This window comes from Hydra vulgaris, chromosome 14 (assembly GCF_038396675.1).
Source record: "Hydra vulgaris chromosome 14, alternate assembly HydraT2T_AEP".
Classification (NCBI taxonomy): Eukaryota; Metazoa; Cnidaria; class Hydrozoa; order Anthoathecata; family Hydridae; genus Hydra; species Hydra vulgaris.
In genome coordinates, this window is record NC_088933.1 from 20,155,024 (window position 1) to 20,175,000 (window position 19,977).

Below are 19,977 nucleotides of genomic sequence, written 5' to 3' on the forward strand. Positions count from 1 at the left end.
TGTAGTAGAGGTATTTCAACAATGCAAAATTACCCCCCAAGTTTTTTGTTTGTTTTTTTGCATTAAAAGAATGTTATTATGGAGTAATAGAAAATCTGATTTTTTGAACTGATTTTTGAACGCAAAAAATTGATCGTGATTGAAGGATATCACTTATGAGCCAACAGCACTTTTGCCTGGTTTTCTCAGAAAATGGTTTTTAAGTCTGATAGAAACAAAAAATGCAGGATTACTTTGCTAATCTGCTGAGTAAAATAATAATGAAGGAAATGCAACTAGCCGTATGCGTAATTAAGGTTGATTAGTGAAACAGAAATGGTTTATGAATCTATCGCTAACCCTGACTAACGCTAGAAAGTGTGCTAAACTTCGTCAAGGGTAACGAAGACGAAGAAGACTTATTAGAAGACTTGTATTACAATAAATCAAATTCTTTTAACAAATAGTTTTTGATTTTTTTTGATAATCTAAAACACTTTTTTAAGGAGGCTTTTTTATTTATTAATTTTATTTAAGTGCTCTAAGAAGTCCTTACGGTCTTATCAGAGAGCACCGCGGATGAGAATTTAATTGGAAGTTCACGCCTCCCTTCCAAACCGATGTCGCAAAACTTTCCAGAGGTGGGGTTTGAAACCGGGATCCTTTGTTTCAGAGCATGGCGTACTTTATAACAGGCCTATTCACGTGCGGATGACGTCATAAACTGCAGAGAAACATTTTGTATTTCCTATATTCATTCTGTAACATAAGTCGAAGTGCTTGCTAAATTATTTAGTCAATTTTTAAATTTTTAGTTTATTTTGTAATAAACATGGGTCGTAAATGCTGTGTCACGAATTGCAATGGCAATTATGATAAAAATTCTAAAGAAAAAACTTTTCGTCTTCCGCGAACACCAGAAGAAAGAAAAAAGTGGTTGGCTGTTATACCAAGAGACAACATACCAGATAAGAAAGACACCGTTGTTTGTGAAAGGTACTGGCCTGTTGGATACATTTCAATTATGGCAAAGAAAGACCACGCGATCCTCCATGTGTGTTTAAGTGAGTAAAACCAAGTTTAATACCTAAACCATCTGGTTGTCCCAGAACAACTTCAAGATCACATGCAGAAACTAGAAATGTTCAACCTGACGTGTTGTCTACTTTTAATCTAAAAGATGTTATAAAATTATTTAATGATCTGAAAACAAACATAGAAAACTATAAATTTAATGGAATTGATATATTTAATACTAAAACAGAAAATTAACTTATGATTCAATCGTTAGAGTTTGTTCGTGACACAGGTGTTCCATTGTTTGTTCTAAAAATAAATAATAATTTTCAGTATGAATCTTTTCACTTTGGAGTCAAATGCTTAATAAAAACACTCTCACAGAACAGAATTACCATATTGAATAGATGGTCGCATATTGAAGAAGCAGTTCAATTTTTAAATTCATATAAGATAAGCAGTAAAAAAAAATTATTCAGCAGCAACTTTTTTCAATGAGCGATAAACCTGTTACAGATAAAAAGTACTCTGTTGAAACAATTATTAGAGCTTTTGAGTACTATGCAATGTCACGTGCTACATATAATCGTCTTCGAGAAGACTTCTTAGCATTACAACATTAAAAAGACTAACATCAAAAGTAAAATCTATTCATGAGGATATTTATCTACAAAAGATTTTTTCAAACTTAACAGACATTAGACATAAAAACTGCATTCTTCTATTAGATGAAATTTATGTAATGCTATGTTGCAGTACCATTGGGGAACAGTTTTTGGAAAAGCAGTTAATAATGCAAATGTTCTTGCAAATACTGTTTTAAGTTTTATGGTTATTACTTTGTTTGGTGGACTCAAATTTTTATGTAAAATGCTTCCTGTGCGTGACATCGATTTAAACTTTCTTTTTGAACAAACTACTTTTCTTTTATCTGCAATAAAAGCAGCTGGTGTTCATATTATTTCTACAGTTTGTTATGGTAACAGGGTAAATCAAGCCTTTTTCAAGAAATTTGAGACAGATGGTGTACCTTGGCGAACAAAAGATAATATATATATATTCTGTATGATTTTGTGCACCTTTTAAAAAACATTTACATTAACTGGATCACTGAAAAGTCACAGGAACTTGTAATTTTTGTTAATAAAGAAAAAAATGCCAAATGGTCTCATATTGTAGCATTGCATAAATTAGAATCAAATCAAATGATTAAAATGTCTAAACTTACAGATGTTGCTGTGTTCCCAAAACCAATTGAAAGGCAAAAAGTTTCAACTTGTCTGAAAGTATTTTGTGAAGAAACAGTTTGTGCTTTAAAATGTCACCCAGAGTTAAAAGATGTTGATAATACTATTTCTTTTTTTTCAATAATAACTGAATTTTGGAGAATTGTTAATGTTCATAGCCTTTATGCAGATGCACATATGATGATCTGAATTGGGCTGCTATTTTCTCTTCTGATGATTTTAATCTTCAAAAGCTGTTAGAATTTGGAAACATGGCTAAGCAAATGTACTCTTCTCAAATATTTTGTTTTAAAAGCTTCACTAAAGATACTTCTAAAAGTATCTATCATACTTATAATGGTCTTTTGGAGTTATCAAAGTTCCTCTTGTCTACAAGTCATAAGTATATTTTGCTTGGAACATTTACAACTGATCCTTTAGAAAAGCAGTTTGGGAAACTGAGACAGGGATCAGGAGGTACATTTTTTATCACTGTTCAACAAATATTAGAGAACTACTTTTGCAATTAGACAAATATGGTGTTGATCTTGATTTTACTACATCAGGTCATTCTTGTGAAAGATGTGGTTTTTACTTAAATTAAGAAAAATGTTTGATATTTGATAATTTGCCAGAATTAGAAAATATATTATCTATAGATGTCAAAATGACTCTAATTTACATACTCTTTGGTGCCTAATAGAAGGAGGGGGAGGGGGGAGGGGGGAAGGGGGGAGGGGGGAAGGGGTTGGAATAAGCGGGGGGAGGGGCTGGAAATATCACTAAAACTTAATAAGCAGGAGGGCTGGAATAAACGGAGGAGGGGGGGGGGGATTGGAAAATTTCGAGTTTTTTTAAATACTTAAAGCAATTACTAAGTAATGTTTTTGTTAATTATTAACATATATATTAGTGTCTGAAAACAAGTAAATATATAATAAAGAAGTACTAAAGTCCAAAGAAGAAATATTAACAGAAGTCCAGTTCAAATAAGTTCCTCTCTTTACATATTTTGTAACGTAAGTATGAAGTGAAAAAGAAAATTTTTATAAAAAATTGTCTTGCCTTGGATGGAATTTTTTCTAAAATTTAATAGCCGGGGGGGGGGGGGGGTTGGAATAAGAATGTCCTGGGTGGAAAATTTTTGAAAAATTAATTAGCGGGGGTGGGGGTGGGGTGGGACGTCTATTAAGCACCAAAGAGTAGCTGGTTATGTTGTCCGAAATAACAAAGATTCAGATGATTCATATTTTTATTATGAGAAATTTAGAGATTTTACTGACGAAATTAATCGTGGAGGATTAACTATACCTGGTGATTTAGTTTTTCAATGGGTAATATATTGCTATATTATGTTTTGTGAAGTAGCTGATAGTACATGCATATCTTCTTTGTGCAATCTAATGATGCTTGTATCAGAATCCTATCAATTAAAAATGAACAGAAACCATGGTGTTACACTTTCAAATATTTTCTTTAAGAACTACTGTAATTTATATTCTCCAAGCTCTGAAAAAGAACCAAAACAAAAACTTTTAAAACTTAGCATTAAATAACAAAGGTCAACAGCAACTGTTTTTTTGTTAAATTGAACTGTTAAATTTAAATAATTATACTGTATATAACTATAATAGAATACAAGTAAAAAGTATTATTATTTTTAAATATATTTTTAATGCATTTTTGTTGTTTACTATTATTTCTTCCTTAAAAATTAACTTTTATGTTCAGTTCAGGTTATTTTCTCTGTATTGTATTGATAAAGTCAATATTTCTAACACGATAACAACACGTTAATAAAAAATCGATTATAGAGCACAATAACAAAAGATGTTGTGCTGCATTTAACATCATTTTAATGTTATCTGATGGGCGATTTTGGCAATAGTCTGAATTATCAAGTTTATTTTTAAGTTGATTAATTATTATTAATTCAATAATATGAGTTTTTATCACAACCTCGTTAAAAAGTTTCATCACAACTTCATTGCATTGTTCTTTAGATTTACAGACTTTGTTTGCACTTACATTCAATGTAAGTACAAAAAAAGATTCAATTTTGTACTTACGCAAAAAAGTTAATTATTTAATATATGACTCAAAATAGTTCAGAATGGTTTGACATATTTTGGTACGAATCACAAGAAGTCAAACCATCTCATACAGTTAGTCATACTTTCGCACACAAAACAAAAACTGTAATCCCAATTATAAATTTTAATCTTTTTAAAGTAGTTTTTAGATTCAATAGAATCAAACAGGATAGTTTGAACTATATTTGGATTTTGTAACTAAAGTTCTTATCGGTGACAATATGAGCAGTTTTAGTGAAAAACTGTTTAAGTTAGTTTAAGTAAAGCTTTATTATGTAATAGCCAACCATAACCCCTATAAAAATGTCATAAAACTTGAATCATTGTCAACTACGTTGTTCAAAGTAAGTTTTACGAATGAATGCTAAAGGTGCTAAGAAACAATAAATGCAGAATTGTTCGTATTTTTACTTTCAACAAAGTATCAACATCGTATTTTTACTTTCACAACAACTTTCAACATCGTATTTTTACTTTCACAAAGTGAAATAAATTATTTTTGAAAATTAATTGTGTGACAAAACAATTTTAAACATGTAACAAGTGGTTTTGGTTTAGGTTATAAAACTGATAATAACATTTTGTTTTGTCAATATTTGTAATAAGTTTTAAGGCAAATCGTTAGACTTTACCACCAAAAACAATATAAAAAAAACAAAAACATTTTTACTATGGTTACCGGTCCCTGAATTATTTTAAAAATAATTTCAAAAGCGTGAAAAAAATTTACATGAAATAAAAAGTATTTACAAACCATTTTTTTGTGACTTGATGCTTCTTCTGCTGTTTTGATATTTAACAATTTATTTGAAAAGCTACTATTTTAAACAGATTAAAATGTATAATTGGGATTACACTCTTTTTTTGCGTGTAAAAAGTATGACTAACGAGAAATATATTTTGTTTCATTGTGGTACTAAGTTGCGTGGTTACAAAGACGTGTCTTGCAATTATTATGTAAAAATGAAAATATTTAGCTTTTATAAAAAATGGAAATACTTTATTTTTATTTATTTATGACAATAACACCGACTTATAAGGAGCGAAGTTTTTTCATCAATCTTTTTGTTGTAATGTTAATAAATTTTGAGCTATAATTTGACATTTTGATTAACAAAACAATTCCAAACAACTCTCAAAACATTTGTAATTTATAAAATAGTTAATAAGGAAAAATTAGATTAAAGGATCCCATCTAAATTTCAGTATTTATTTATTCTTTTTATTCAACCATACTGATAAAATTTACAAGATTCATCGTAAATTTACAAAAAAAAGTTAAGTGTCACTCATATAGTAACAAACTAATCAATTGAGTGACAACTAAAAGCATAAAACATAAACAAAAACAAAAAAGAAGAAGAAGAAGGAGGAGAAGGAGACCCAGTAAACACAGATTGGTTCAGAATCGGTCAATATTTAGTCGAAATCGGTCGAAAAATAGATAAAACGATTAGCGACCTAGTATTGACTAAAAATCGACGCTTGATTTGAAATGTATATTTCAAACTTTTTAATATATACATTTACTAAACGTCGATCTAACGTTTAGAATATCGACTTACATTAGTCAATATTGTAAACCTTTAATCGACCTTAATTGGGTATTGTGGTTTATCTTCCTCCGGCTAATTGCCATATAGAGGCCACATACCCGGGCCAGCGAAGACAAGTTCAGCTCACCAATGAGCGTCATCACCAGATCGCTGACCAAGAGTAAGTGAATTTAAGAAGAACGAAGTAAGTTAGAGTGAAAGTCAGAAGAAGTCAAGTTAGAAAGATAGCATAGAGTAAGCTGGACAGATATTGCACGAGGTGATAGAATGTGCAAATTTTAATACATGTATAAATGTCTTTATACAAATATTATTAAACGTTTAATAATATATGTATATATTTTAATGTATATATATATGTATATATTTTATTCGACCTTAATTAAACGTAAACATTTATAGATTTAAAATCTACGCTTTAAATCTTTTAATTTATACGTTTATTAAACGTCAATCAAACGTTTACAGTATTGACTAATATAAGTTGTTATTCTAAACGTTTATCTTATATATGAATACGGTAATGAATAGTGCGCATAGTTACGCCTAATGTTAGTGTTGTTAATGACGGTTCTGTATTCTGTAAAATACACCATTTCTTAGTTTTTAAGTAGTTTCTAGACTTTTTTATGCGCGGTTACATTTGCCATGCGGTCTTTCGCAAGCAAGCAAGCAAGCAAATTAGAGCTGATATATTATTATTTTCGAAAAGAATTGATGTTGTTCATTGTTTAAAATAGAAAATTCAAATAATCGTTTGTTTGTTGTTGGTTGTTTTTATTTTTCTAATTTTTATAGCCTGTTTTCATTTTTTAGAAGAAGTTTATAACTAAAATTTCTGTTTAGTAAACTGTTTCAGTTTTGTCGTTAGTCTTTTTAGAACATTTTAAGCAAGTATTGTTTTATTTTCTGGAGCAATTAAGAGGAGCTGATGGCTTTTTTAGTAAGTTCTTATTTATAGATTAAGATTATTTTTTGTAGAAAGAATAATGAGTATAAAATTTTATTTATGTGTTTAATATGAAAGTTAAATAGAATAAGATTGTTGTTTGTGTTCATGTAAGTTTATATACATAAGTTTGCGTTTATTTCAATCTATTTTATATTGCTCTATATCTATATTATATATTTTATATTCTTAGGAAAAATAATAAGGAATAGAAAAATAAAAAAAAATTCTTCTGGAAATTGTCAAAAGAATGTTGTGTTATGCTTCATTTTAAGGTATCTGAATATGTATTTATTTGAAATTTATAATTTTGTTCTTTAATGGTTTCATCTTTTTCATTACAATGTTGTAAATTGTAGTCTGCATTCTTTGTTGCATTAAAAATAATTTATGCTAATAAATGTCGTTTTATAGCTGTTAAAGGTTTGCTTACATGTTTATCTTATGCTCAAAGTTAAAAAGTTTTTGATAAATATGTGTATGAGATGATATATGTAGTTTGATAAATACAAGTATGTAGTGATAAAAAAAGTTGTTTTATAAATGTGTTTATATAAATGTGTTTTTATAATAGTATGAAATGTATTTTATCCAGAGATGCAAAGTCCCAAAAAGACTCCAGCTTTTTCTATCTATCTACTTTTTCCAAGTCTGTAGTGTCCAGAAGCTCTAAACATGTTTATTGACTTATTATCTGCTATAATAATTTCATGAGATTTGATGACTTGAAACTTATTGTTTATAAGCCAGGAGTCCTTGCCACCATAATACCTAAGAATTCTGGGCTAATAAAATGATTGTTTCTCTAACCTAATAGTCTTAATTTTTTTACCTATTAGTAGTCCATAAACTTATTTATATTTTTAGTGCTCCTGTATACCAAAAACTAGGATAAAGTAATCTTTTTGTGACTTTCAAATCCGGAGTCCTTTTTGGTACTCTGCATCCCTGATTTTATCTAATGTGTACATGATTGTTAAATGAGGTGTTTTTATATGTTATATAACATTTAAAAAAATTGTGTTTTATAGTTAATATAACTATAACACACAATATATTTGAGATATAGATCTAGAGCAAGATTCATCAACCTTACCAGTCAAGTGGTGTTACTGCTTTAGGTCTAAATGTAGTCTAGCCAATATAACTATTCTGAAAATACATAACATCTTTAATTATTTTTTGTGTAATGTTGTTACCTTTGACTTATCTTTATGTTAGTGTCTGTTGTTAAAAATGATTAATAGGTAGTTTCATTACTAGAACTCGCTGCTTTTGTTTCTTAATATAAATACATTAATATAATTTCTTCAAGCAGAAGCATAAATTAGTGACTTTTATCTGAAATAGCACAGTGAATGTTATTATAATTATTAGTGCGCATAGTTATACCTATTGTTTGATATTAGTTACAATTCTGTATTCTGTAAAATACACCATTTCTTAGTTTTTAAGTTGTTTCCAGACTTTTCTTTACGAATTGTTTTCTTAATGAAGTCATGACCTTTAAGAAAACACTTGGTTATGAAAATGTTTAAGTTGACATTAGGTAGATAATGTTTAGTAGCTTAAATTGATAGGTAATAGAAAATCTTTTTAAAATTTTATTAAGTAATTAGTTTATTGTAATCTTTTTTTAAATTGTACTTTTAAATGTGTTATAGATGTTAATATTGAAAATATAAGTTACTATAATTCTTATAGTTATTATATGTTTGTTTTTCTATATTTAATATACCATTAATCATTTTCATACATTTTTATTTAAGTTTAATTGTTTATAATTTATTAAGATTTAGATTATTAGAAAATTCATGTTTACAGAGTTGTTATTAATCATGATCGAGTTGTTGTACCAAGGAAATTGTAGAGGTTTATTTATAAAATGTACTATATATGTTATAAAACTGATTTATTTATTTACTAAAAGCCAAGACAACATTTTGCCAAAAATGCAATTTATATCTTAATTTGATTTTTATTTTTTTTTTAGTATTGTTAATCCTTTTGTACTTGGAAACAGATTTTATAGTTACATTTTCGATAAATGTTTATATTAACTGCCATGTCAACATAGGTTAATATAAATAGGTAAATCGATATTGAGTTTTTATGTGGTTTTTTTTATTTTTATTTATTTTTTTGTAATTACGGTATCATAATTCCATTTTTTTTTTTTTTTAAGATTTACGATTGACGCATTTATACGATTTTTAAAAAAATACCCTGATTTCCTTTTATTGTAAATTTTTTGTTAGTTAAAATGATATAAATATATGCAATTAGTTCAACTTTTTTTTAAATTTCTCTTTTTTGTGCCTAATAATTTGTTGTACGTAACTTGAGAGATGTTTTTAAAGAGGGGTCGCAACTAAAAACAAACTAAAAACCTTTAAATACATGGAGAATATTGTAGTTTTGCGCATTTGTCAAATACGAAGTTACTTAAATTTTATAACAGGTTTAACTAATTAATTAGCTTAGTTTGCATTTGCAACACTTTTGAGGAAAGAAAAAATTCTTATATATTTTAAATTCTTATATATATTAAAAAGAAAAAATTCTTAAAAATGTAAATCATTGTTTTACATTTTATTATTTTGGTAAAAAGTCTTTATCAAAAACTTGATTACTCTTAAAAAAAATAACTTTATTCTCCTGGCTACCATTAAAAATAACTTTATTCTCCTGGCCACCATTAAGGCAAAAACGAGGAAGGGAGGTCCTTTATTAGTGTCAAAATATATGAGAAAATATACTTCAAATATATTGCCAATATACTGTCTTTTATTAGTGTCAAAGTATACTTCATATTAATCTTATTAATTAAAGTTCATGATATAAAAGAATTTAGCTTTACTCAATTTAAAGCATGATGAAGTGTTATTATTTTGTGTCAGTAACTAAAAACGTACTGTGTTAAGCTTTGTAATGTCTAGGAAAATGGTTCTGCCATACACTGATATGACCTATGTCAGTTTTAAATTACTTAAATAACGTTAACTAATTGGTAAAATAATTTATTTGAATTTTGCAGATGACTTAACTTTTTAATTTAAAGGCGTTTTTCTTACATAGTATTAGTTAAGGTTTCGCAACTTTAAATAGTGGAAAACAGCCACTGTAAATTAAGTAATAGACCGACCGTAACCCGTATTACGGGTTGCTTTCTGCTAGTTATATAATAATATAATAATACAGCCAGTGGTCAGAAGACTCACTTAACAGCTTAAATCACGCGGTTTAAATAGACATAATTAAAACGAAATAAAAAAAACTATTAAAAAAATACTTTTTATTGGCTAAATAATTAATTTAGATGCGTTTTCAAGATTCACTTCCTTACAACAACTGAAAGCAAAACGACTGTTCAATAAATAATAAACGAGTGTCGGAAGCACCATTTTAATTCATGGAAGTTAAAAATCTCTAATCGCGACAATCTACTTTCCTAAATGCCAACAACTTAATGGACACAGATGTTTTAGAAATTATTGATTGCAACATTGACACAGATAAAAAACATGAGTTGCTGGTCTCTCGTTATGAAAGTCCGGCTGCAAGAACTTTTTTCGAAAGTTTTATAAACAGTTTTAATTTATTTTGTAAACGCTAGTATGATTGAGAAACAGTAGGTATTCATCTTTGCATTAATCAAGAGGTTTAATAAATAAATTTTTTATTTTTTTATTTTAGATGCATTTTAGCTCAATTTAGTTACATTTGCTAAAGAAAATTGGTAGAACAGAGCTGGTAAGAGCCACTGCATATAATATGGCGCGAAATTACGAAATTTTCAATGTCAAAAATAAACATGGATGATACAGGAAATTTAGGAAACTTCCATTCAGAAAATCCTCTATATGTAAAGTTGTTCTGTGTATTTCCAATTTTGATTTATGAATGTACATTTAAAATGCTAACTACTTTACCCTAGTTTTTTACGGTTACAAATCAGGTTACGAAATCAGACGATCAGGATAAGAATGTAGAAGATGATGTTGCACAAACAGGTGCATGATAAACAAGTGGTAGACGGTATTCTAGAAAGATTTTTGATAATGCATAAACCAGTGATCCAAAATATTTGTTTACGAGTTTATTAATTTTATAAGTAATCTTTGACTTAATCTTAATGTAAACTTTTATTTTCTGCTAGTGAGATTAAATTTAAAAAATATTTGATAGAAATTTTTTAATATAATATTTCCACTGCCAAAAGCTTGATCATTTAATCTTTTTTAATTATCGAAACATAAACAAGTATAGCGCACAAACATTGTTACTCTAAAACCCCACTATATGAAAATGTTTTATATAAGTTTATAACTTTATAAATATTTTTATAAAATAAAAGTATATTATACGTAGTATAGTATAAAAGTTTATAAACATATTATAATAGTTATAAAAAATATAAAAAATAAGACCAGATCTTTTACAACTATATCTTATTTATAAATTTCATGACTTTTATAACTATTTCCTATTTATAAATTTCACGACCTATATATCTCTTATTACTTATGTTAAGTTAAAAAGTTGTAACGTAATTTTAATTTATGTTAGCTTTAAAACTTAAATAAATTAAGTTTACGTTAACTAAATCAAAGAAACTAACAGACAAGTTTATTATACGTTCACTTAGACTAAATCTATACGCTTTATATACGTTAATTAGACTAGATTTAAACGTAAATGAAACAAAATCTATACGCTTTATATACGAATAATAATCCTATAATAAACGTCTAAAATACGTTTAAATATAGATGTTTTATAGACGTTTGTTCTAAACGTTAATCTGGATTTCATTCTATATGGATAACTGACCAAAACTAAACGTTTTGTTGAAACGTTGCTTTGACGTTTAGTAGACGTTTGTGTGTTTCCTGGGGAAGAAGAAGAAGACGAAGATGAAGAAGACTATTTAAGCAACAAGAAAAAAAATTAAAGAAAACAAATAAAAATAAAAGAAAGATACAAAACAAATAAGTAAATAGTGAAAAAAAATTTGCTAAAGCTAAAAAATTATCTAAGACATTAATAAATTATCTAAAAATTATTACACGTGTATTATTAGTCAACAAAATAAAAAAATATTTGTTAAAATTACTTAATTTAAGCTTTTATTAATTATTTTAGGCTTTCGTATAAAAGAGCTGAAGTTACATTATTAAAAAAAACCTTGAGAAAAATTTTTAAAACTATTTTGTTCCATAATTTTTAAAAAACATCGCAAAATTTACGCAAAAAAAAGACTATTTGATATACATTTAGAGCGTTTATTTCTCTTATAGGTGGTTTTGCATGATTTGCAAAGTTCGCAAAAATTTGTTAAAAGCACTCCGTGCTTCTAAAGAGTAGAGCAATTGGCCTTTATTGGTACTATCCTGAGCAATATTTGCATAGTTAATATGGTTATGAATAACAGAGAAATAATTTGAGTTTCTTTATTTAAAATGCTTCTAGCTTTATATAAAATTCTGATGCTTTTTGATGTTTTTTCTATGTAAGATTATTATCAATATAAACATCAAAGCATTTTGTAACATTTACTCTTTTTATATTAATATCATCAATAAAAGCAGCCATGGTAAAGTGGTTAGAATTCTGGTTTCAAAACTTCAGGTCTGTGCTTCGGAGCCGACTCTGGTCATGGTTAAATGCTATTCCGTGAGAAAACCGTTAAAACTTCTTGCAACACCTAAATAACTTAATAAAAAAAGAATGACATTTCAAAATGTAGTAAATTTTTTTTGTCTGATGAAAGAGAGTTAAAGTAGTTTTTTATAATGTTAAGTGAGTTTTTTTGATTTAAATCGGTAAAAAATCTTGTTTAGCCCGATATACAGAGATTTAGAGTTTAAATGGTTCTTTTTATACTTTATAGATATCGTTAATGTACATATGAAAAAAAGAAGAAGTCCGAGAATAAATTCTTGCAGATTGTGCCACCAACTACTGTTAGATTAATTATACATAAAGTTTTTGCTTCCAGAGTATTAGTAGATACTTAAGTTCGCACATGTTTTTCATGAATGATAAAGAAACAATAAAATCTAAGTTATTTGCTTTTGAATGACAAGTTTTTTTGATCTTGTTCTTTTATTTTAAAAAATAACAAATAGTTCAATTTGTTTGTTAAAATCTTTTTCTTCTTCCAACTTTATTGCTTCTTATTTATTTGATTTGTTTAAAATTATATCCATTTCATTTTCATTCATAAATCGATGATATTCATTAAATGCCGCTTTTTAAGAATAATAATTAAAACGTTGTTGTAATTTACATAAAATTTTAAATCTTTAACTTTTCATCTCATGCCACTGACAAACACCTTGTATTACCCATGCTGATTGGACTATTTAAAAATAAAGAGCGTACATAGCAATATACAGAATTGATAATCATCCAGTATAACTTTAATAATGAATATTCATTGTATCTTTGGAATGGAAATTATGCTGCCTAAAGTTTTTTATTAAATATTAAATTTGTAAAAAAAAACTATAAAAACATTTCGTTAACTTTGGGTAATGTAGCCCAAAAGCAATAAGGTATTGACGCAGAGTGTTGAAACAGCAGCAACTTCCCGAAACATCCCGCGACTTCCTGAACCATGGATATTATCCTGCGACTTCCCGAACCATGGATATTATACTATCAATATTATTACTATTTTGATTAAAACTTTTAGATGCCTTGTAAATTTGCTTGGACTTCTTTTCATTTTATACAATTTATTTTATTTGATTAATAATTGAATTAAACAATTTTTCAGATTTTTGTTAAAATAAAATGCTAGTTTATACATTTACGCATGCCACATTTTCCAACAGACCAGTCGGAAAATATACGTCTTCAACATTTTCCAAACGACCAGTCGGAAAATATATATATATAAGAAAATACTTACAATAAGTTTTGTAACAATATTTTTTCTTTGACTTAATAATATGGAGGTGCTCTGTGTTTTTTTATTAAACATCCAAACATTTTTAACTCCTTTTTTAAGCAAAAAAAACCCTTATTCTTCAGCTCAAGATACACCACCTTTTACCTTGAAAGTATTATTATTTTAACATATTAAGTACTCTGCATGATAGAAACTTGATATAGGGGAAAGGCGGGTAAAGTTGGACATTAAAAAATATCTATAGAATAATTTAATATCTTTTTTTATATGCATGTCCTGCATTAAATAATTTTTAACAAATAAAGCATTACTTGGTGGAATCAACCATTGACTCCATGCCATGATTGACAGCACTTTATAATAAAGTATATATACTTTTGATTTTATAGGAACTGTGCCACTGGGGTGAAGTGGGACAGGTATGAAGTGAAGTTAAACAAGCGAGTAATTAAAGACATATTGACAAAAATGATTAATTAAAAACTATTAAAATCGTAAACCACGTAATCATTAAACTACTCATTAGGTTTCCACAATACAATTACACTAAAGTGACATGAAAAAAAAGGAGATTAAATAATTTTTTTTGTCCCATTTTATGCCTCAAAAAATCGTTTTTTGGGGGGTTCTTTTCAAAAATGTGGTTTTTACCACACGCAGGTAGATAAATGTTTGCTAAATAAAGGGAAAGAAGTCTCATTGTTTACATTTGATAAAATTAATTAAGGACCTCCCCTAACTGAAATTTTTGAGATCCCATCTCTACCGTATCCCACTACCCTTTCTCCCCTACTGTTTATTCATAGGATAATTGAACCTTACAATTTGTGCTAATATAAGTCTAACTTGTTTAAACTTAGATGTATAAAAAGGATAAACAACAAAACAAAAAATTTAAAAAAAATAATGAAACATTAAAGTTTAGTCTTTATATATTAATTAAATTATACGGTAACAGTTTATACATATATAGTTTTTCTAACTGCCATGTCGAATCTCCTCTAACAAAGGAATTTGGCAACTTGAAGACTACGCCTGATTTTTCCAACTCATACACAATTTTTACTTCTTTTGTCGTAAACCTTTGTGAGCTCATATCCTTTTTTAAATACCGATTTAAAAGTTTGTCAGCGGCTTGAAGTATTTCTCCAACCAAGAAAACCCCAAATATATATTTTTAAACCTGGATCTTCCAAAACTTTGACCAATATTTTTTGCCACCCTCCAAGGATTTACTGGACCAGCAATCCTTAGAAAAGCAAGGATTTACTTTTCCAATGATTTTTGGTTTTGATTTAAGACACTTTAGGTTGTCAATTAAAATAATGGTTTGATTTTTCTTAACTATACGAGCATACTTTACAAAATGTTTCGTAAGTTCTAGAAACAGGTTTTCATTAGGTCTACCCAATGAGCTTGCTTCTCCAAGAGTACGTTTTGGGGTCCTTTTTAACATTAATTTCTTAAATTTTTATTTTTAATTTCTTAAAGTTTTCAACAGGAAAATTTAATATTAGAGGCATTTTGACATCTCCTACATTTATTGCACCAATCTTTATACTATACTTTTGTGCACTACTAGTTCTTCACAAACCTGCTTTTGATTTACTTTTTGCTAAGATTTTTGGAGGATTAAGGACACTACTAACACTGGTTTAGGCAACATTTCATATTTTAAAAGCTGTTCTATTTTGTTCAAATACAAGAGCTTCTTTATAGTTCTGAATGGCAACTGTTATAATTTTCATATAAAGCTTTGACAGCAATAATTTTTACAATATTTTTTTACAATATATAACTATTTTGTCACAGCCATTTGATTTTTATCTTAAAATATTTTTTTGTTTGCTTTCCTAGATTGGTAGACAAAAAAAAAGAGCACGCAATATATTAACCTATACAAATTCTTTCAAACAAACTTTACAAAATTTAGGCGTATTTAACACAGAAACGCACACGATATATTACAGTCGAGGAATACTTTAAAACAAATTTTACCTCTTAACATTTACAAAATTTAGCAAGTGTGTATCTTGGTCGTATCACTATGGAACACAACATTAGCTACCTCTAAGATATATCATAACAAATGTGGTATACCTTGGAGGTTACAAAATGACGACCATAAATTCATATATTAAGAGTTTCAAACATGTGTAAATGTAGCTAAAAACACGCTTTTCAAAATGTGATTATCAATTTAAAAATAAAATTAATACTTACATTTATGGAAGAAAAAGAAGATGCTTTAAATAAGTAACTTTTTGATGTGGGAAATAAACTTTTATTTTAACTGCATCAACACGTGTGTTGACCAGTGGTACAACTGTAAAACAAATTCCTACATGGCACTAGTGGCTAAGACATGCAAATGACACAAATGTGCCACCTGAAAAATAAAAAGCAAAAATTCAAATTTATTAGAAGGTAGTAGTACTTATCTCTAGCAATTTTCCTAGTAAAATCAGCTAAAAATATTGAAATATCAATCGTGTTGCAAGAGTCGTAACTAATGCAATGTAACAAATACTAACGGCTTATCGTGGTCAGCCTAAAATGCATCAATATGAGCAAATATTTGAAACTATATCATGAACAACTCCCACTTTTTTAGGATTCATTAAAGACGGTTTAATAAGACATAAAAAAAACATTTCATGGAAATAAATCAAACATAAAGTCAACACTTCAAATCCAGTTCAAGTACACGTTATTACAATGAATCAACCTCTATACACAATAGCAAAATATATTCAGTGGGCTTGGCCAAAACTAGGAGAAGATAAGTATGTTATCATTGGTGGATTGCATAAAGAAATTGCTGAATTAAAGTTTCTTAAAAACTGGCTTGAGGAGTCTTGGTGGACTTGCATTAACTGAAACCAATATTATAACATTTGGACAAGCAGATTAATTGCTGAAAGGACCACATTTTAAAATAATGCAATATGCTCACACCCAGCACATATTGTTACACAAGGCCTACATAAAATATAAGCACCTTAACTGTTGTTGGAATTTTGTAACTGGTTGGAAGTCAATTGTAGCAAGATTCCAGCTCATTAGATTGCAAATTCTCTTAGATCACAAAATCCAGATTGCTATCAGTATTTTATGCATATTCTAGTTGCAACACTGCTTCTACTTTTAAAGGTAAAGGAAAAAAATCTGCTTGAAACACGTGACCAAATTTTCAAGAAGTTACTCCCGCCTTTCAAATTCGCTCCGATTCATTAGTATCTATTACAGGAGAAGTGATCAAATTATTAGAAACTCATATTTAATGACCAAAGCAGCACCAATTCATTTGTCGACTCCACAAGAAAACATCTGTTTACTACAAAGGAAAATCTGTGTAATTAACTTCATTTGTTAAGGATTTCTTTGCCATAACGGCCGCCATCTTGGAAATTATATATATCGCAAAATTGGAAATGTCACCGATAAATTCTGTGATTCAAAAAATAGCAGACACCAAAAACATTTGGCTATTCTAGAAGTTAGATATTTAGTAAAACAAATTTTTAAAAAAGGCCTATTTTGGAATTTAAAAATGTTGGCTTTACAAGTGTCTTACCACTTGCCTTCAATCTTAAAAATTGTATAAAGTCTTTGCCTTAATTCCTATCTAATTTCATGCTTGTACCACAAAGTAAATAAAAAAAAACAAATGCGGTGTGTCCCCGCAATACAAACCGTAAAGCAAAAATGTTAAAAATTAACCAAATTATCAATTCGAAGATTAACAAACTATTAATTCGAAGATTAACAAATTATCAATTCTTGAAAACTTTTTATTCATTCAAATCGTGAATTAAAAGAAGTTAAAAAATATAACAATATAAAAAAATAACTTTACTATTCTGTTATAACTGAAAAAAAGTAACAAATAACAAAACAATAAAAACAACACAAGTGTTAAGAGTGATCTTGTTTGTTAAAACACGTCTACAACATTTTAAATAAAAACATTAAAATAATCGGGATAGTTCAAACATCGAAATATCATACTTTAATACATAAAAATATAAAAAGAAATTTAAATGTTTACAAAAAAATAAAATTTAAACATAAAAAAAAAAAAAACTAAAATTTGAGAAAAAAAAAATTCAAACAGGAAAAAAAAAAAATTTTTAATAGCTTAAAGTTTTTGATTTTAAAATCAGACAAAAAACTTTAATTATAAAAAATTTTAACTTGTGACAATTTCATTTATACTGAGAACACAATTTGTGTAATAACTTTTTTTAATTATTCTTAAATTTTTATGTTTAAATTATTGTTTTATTTCCGAACATTTAAATTTTTTATCGTATTTATTATTGTTTTAATATTAATTTATTTTTTATTCTGTTTTGACTGAAAAAAAGTAGCAAATAACAAAAAAATAAAAACAATACAAGTGTTAAGAATATGATCTTGTTTGTTAAAACACGTCAACAACATTAAGTGCGTTTTAACACATTGAAATAATATGGACAGTTCAAACGATCAAAATATAATACTTAATACAAAAGTTAATAACGACTAATAAAAAACATTAAAATATAAAAAGAATTTTATACGCACGCACGCACACACACACACACACACACACACATATACATATATATACATATATGTTTTTGTTTCAATATAAATGTAGCATTCATAAAATTTTGGGAACTCTCAACGCTACTCAAGAATATCTAAAGGTAGCGGTTACTGAACTCCAAAGGGTGCTGAGAAAACCTAAACAAAAAAAGATAGTGAGAAATATTTTACGAAAATTGTGAGCTATGCTCTAAGGTGCTTAATACCTGGGAGGAGATGTTTATTAATTTTTAGAAAAAGTTATTAAACTTTATTTCTTATTTACAAAGAAATCTCAACAAAAAAAAAACTAAAAAAAACTTCCAGAGTAAACCGGGTATAAAAATTAGAAAATTGAAATTCAATGATAAAAATTCTCACCTACCTGTTTATAAGATTTAGCAAAAATTCCCACCCACTATTTTATTCCCGCCCCACCTTGTATTAAGCACCTGAGAGTAAATAAAAGCACCTGAGAGTAAATAAAAGCACCTGAGAGTAAATAAAATGTTATACATAAAAAAATTGCTATACATAGAAATACTTTGTTATACATAAAGCACTCACAAAAAATAAATATTTAAAGAACTCTGAAAAAGCCCCTTTTCATGACTGGAAAGGTAGTAAAGTGAACCCAAATCAAGTTCAAGAAAAATATAACTACACTGTAACACATTTTTAACGATATTATTATTATACGTGCTAACAATATTAATAACATTAAATTAATTATGCATAAAAAAAATTATTTTACAAACTTTAAATTAAGCACTAAAACATAGGAACAAACACAATTTATTTATATGAAAGAATGTAACACAAAGCAATAAAAGCTCACCAGAAGACAAACAATAGTTCATTTTCTTTGAAAGATCATCTCTTTTTAATCGAATCTCGTTTAACAACGAGAACCCTAATATTTTTTTCTCTTGAATTTGTCTATATGCCGCCATTAAAGAAGTACGAATGCCCATATTTGCATTGCAATGAATAATATCGGCTAAACGTGTTTTCAAATCAACACTAAGGCTTGCGTAATTTTCAACAAAAGCAATATCATTAGTAATTGCCGTCAAACTGTTATTAAGTTTGTTAATAAAACAGACTAAAAAGAAAATACAACTACTGTATTATTTAACAAGCAAATAAATATTCTAGCTAAATAATAATAATGTCATATTATATTTATTAAAACTCAAAACCAAGTTTAATTTTTTAATATAAATAATATATTATAACTAGCTTATTTTCCGAGGGGAGCTTTCATCTAGACATTTAAAAAATTAAAAACATTTGAAAGCATTTTTCTTTCTCTCAACTTGACAAAATTTCGAATCTACAACCTTATCTTTTCTAAATAAAATATACACTTTTCAAAACCTTTTGACATACATTACTTCAAACTTCCCTATTTTGGACAAATCTCAAATATCTATAAACATCAGTTAAATAAATATATCCAAAAATATTGTAAAGAAAAGTCAAATTAGTTAGTAGACATCTTTCAAAATTGGCAGTTTGTTCTCATTGACTCTTAACCTAAAAATCTGAAATCTTTTGTTGTATATAAATGTTTATGTCTTAGGTGTAATGCTAGCATATGTATGTATGTATGTATGTATGTATGTATGTATGTATGTATGTATGTATGTATGTATGTATGTAT

The 19,977-nt window shown here is 27.6% G+C and overlaps 2 protein-coding genes and 1 long non-coding RNA gene across 3 annotated transcripts in view; 1 reads left to right on the forward strand and 2 right to left on the reverse strand.

The window, feature by feature from the left end:
• Window positions 1–5,270, reverse strand: part of LOC100207250 (latent-transforming growth factor beta-binding protein 2) — a 30,542-nt gene extending 25,272 nt beyond the window's left edge. Inside the window, exon 1 of the mRNA XM_065818539.1 lies at window positions 5,070–5,270. Within this exon, the coding sequence (XP_065674611.1) occupies window positions 5,070–5,072 (3 nt within the window). The 5' untranslated portion in view covers window positions 5,073–5,270. The remainder of the gene's footprint in view (window positions 1–5,069) is intronic.
• A 1,155-nt stretch (window positions 5,271–6,425) lies between these two features.
• On the forward strand, window positions 6,426–9,430 carry LOC136090729 (uncharacterized). The gene is made up of 5 exons (XR_010643670.1): window positions 6,426–6,814; window positions 7,014–7,095; window positions 8,614–8,692; window positions 8,814–8,911; window positions 9,006–9,430. It is a non-coding gene; the product is annotated as an uncharacterized LOC136090729 (long non-coding RNA).
• Window positions 9,431–17,519: 8,089 nt separating this feature from the next.
• Window positions 17,520–19,977, reverse strand: part of LOC124819229 (latent-transforming growth factor beta-binding protein 2) — a 72,979-nt gene continuing 70,521 nt past the window's right edge. The window contains exons 15-16 of the mRNA XM_065818540.1: window positions 19,150–19,416; window positions 17,520–18,470 (exon numbers count right to left, since the gene is read on the reverse strand). Coding sequence (XP_065674612.1) covers window positions 18,418–18,470; window positions 19,150–19,416 — 320 coding nt within the window. The 3' untranslated portion in view covers window positions 17,520–18,417. The remainder of the gene's footprint in view (window positions 18,471–19,149; window positions 19,417–19,977) is intronic.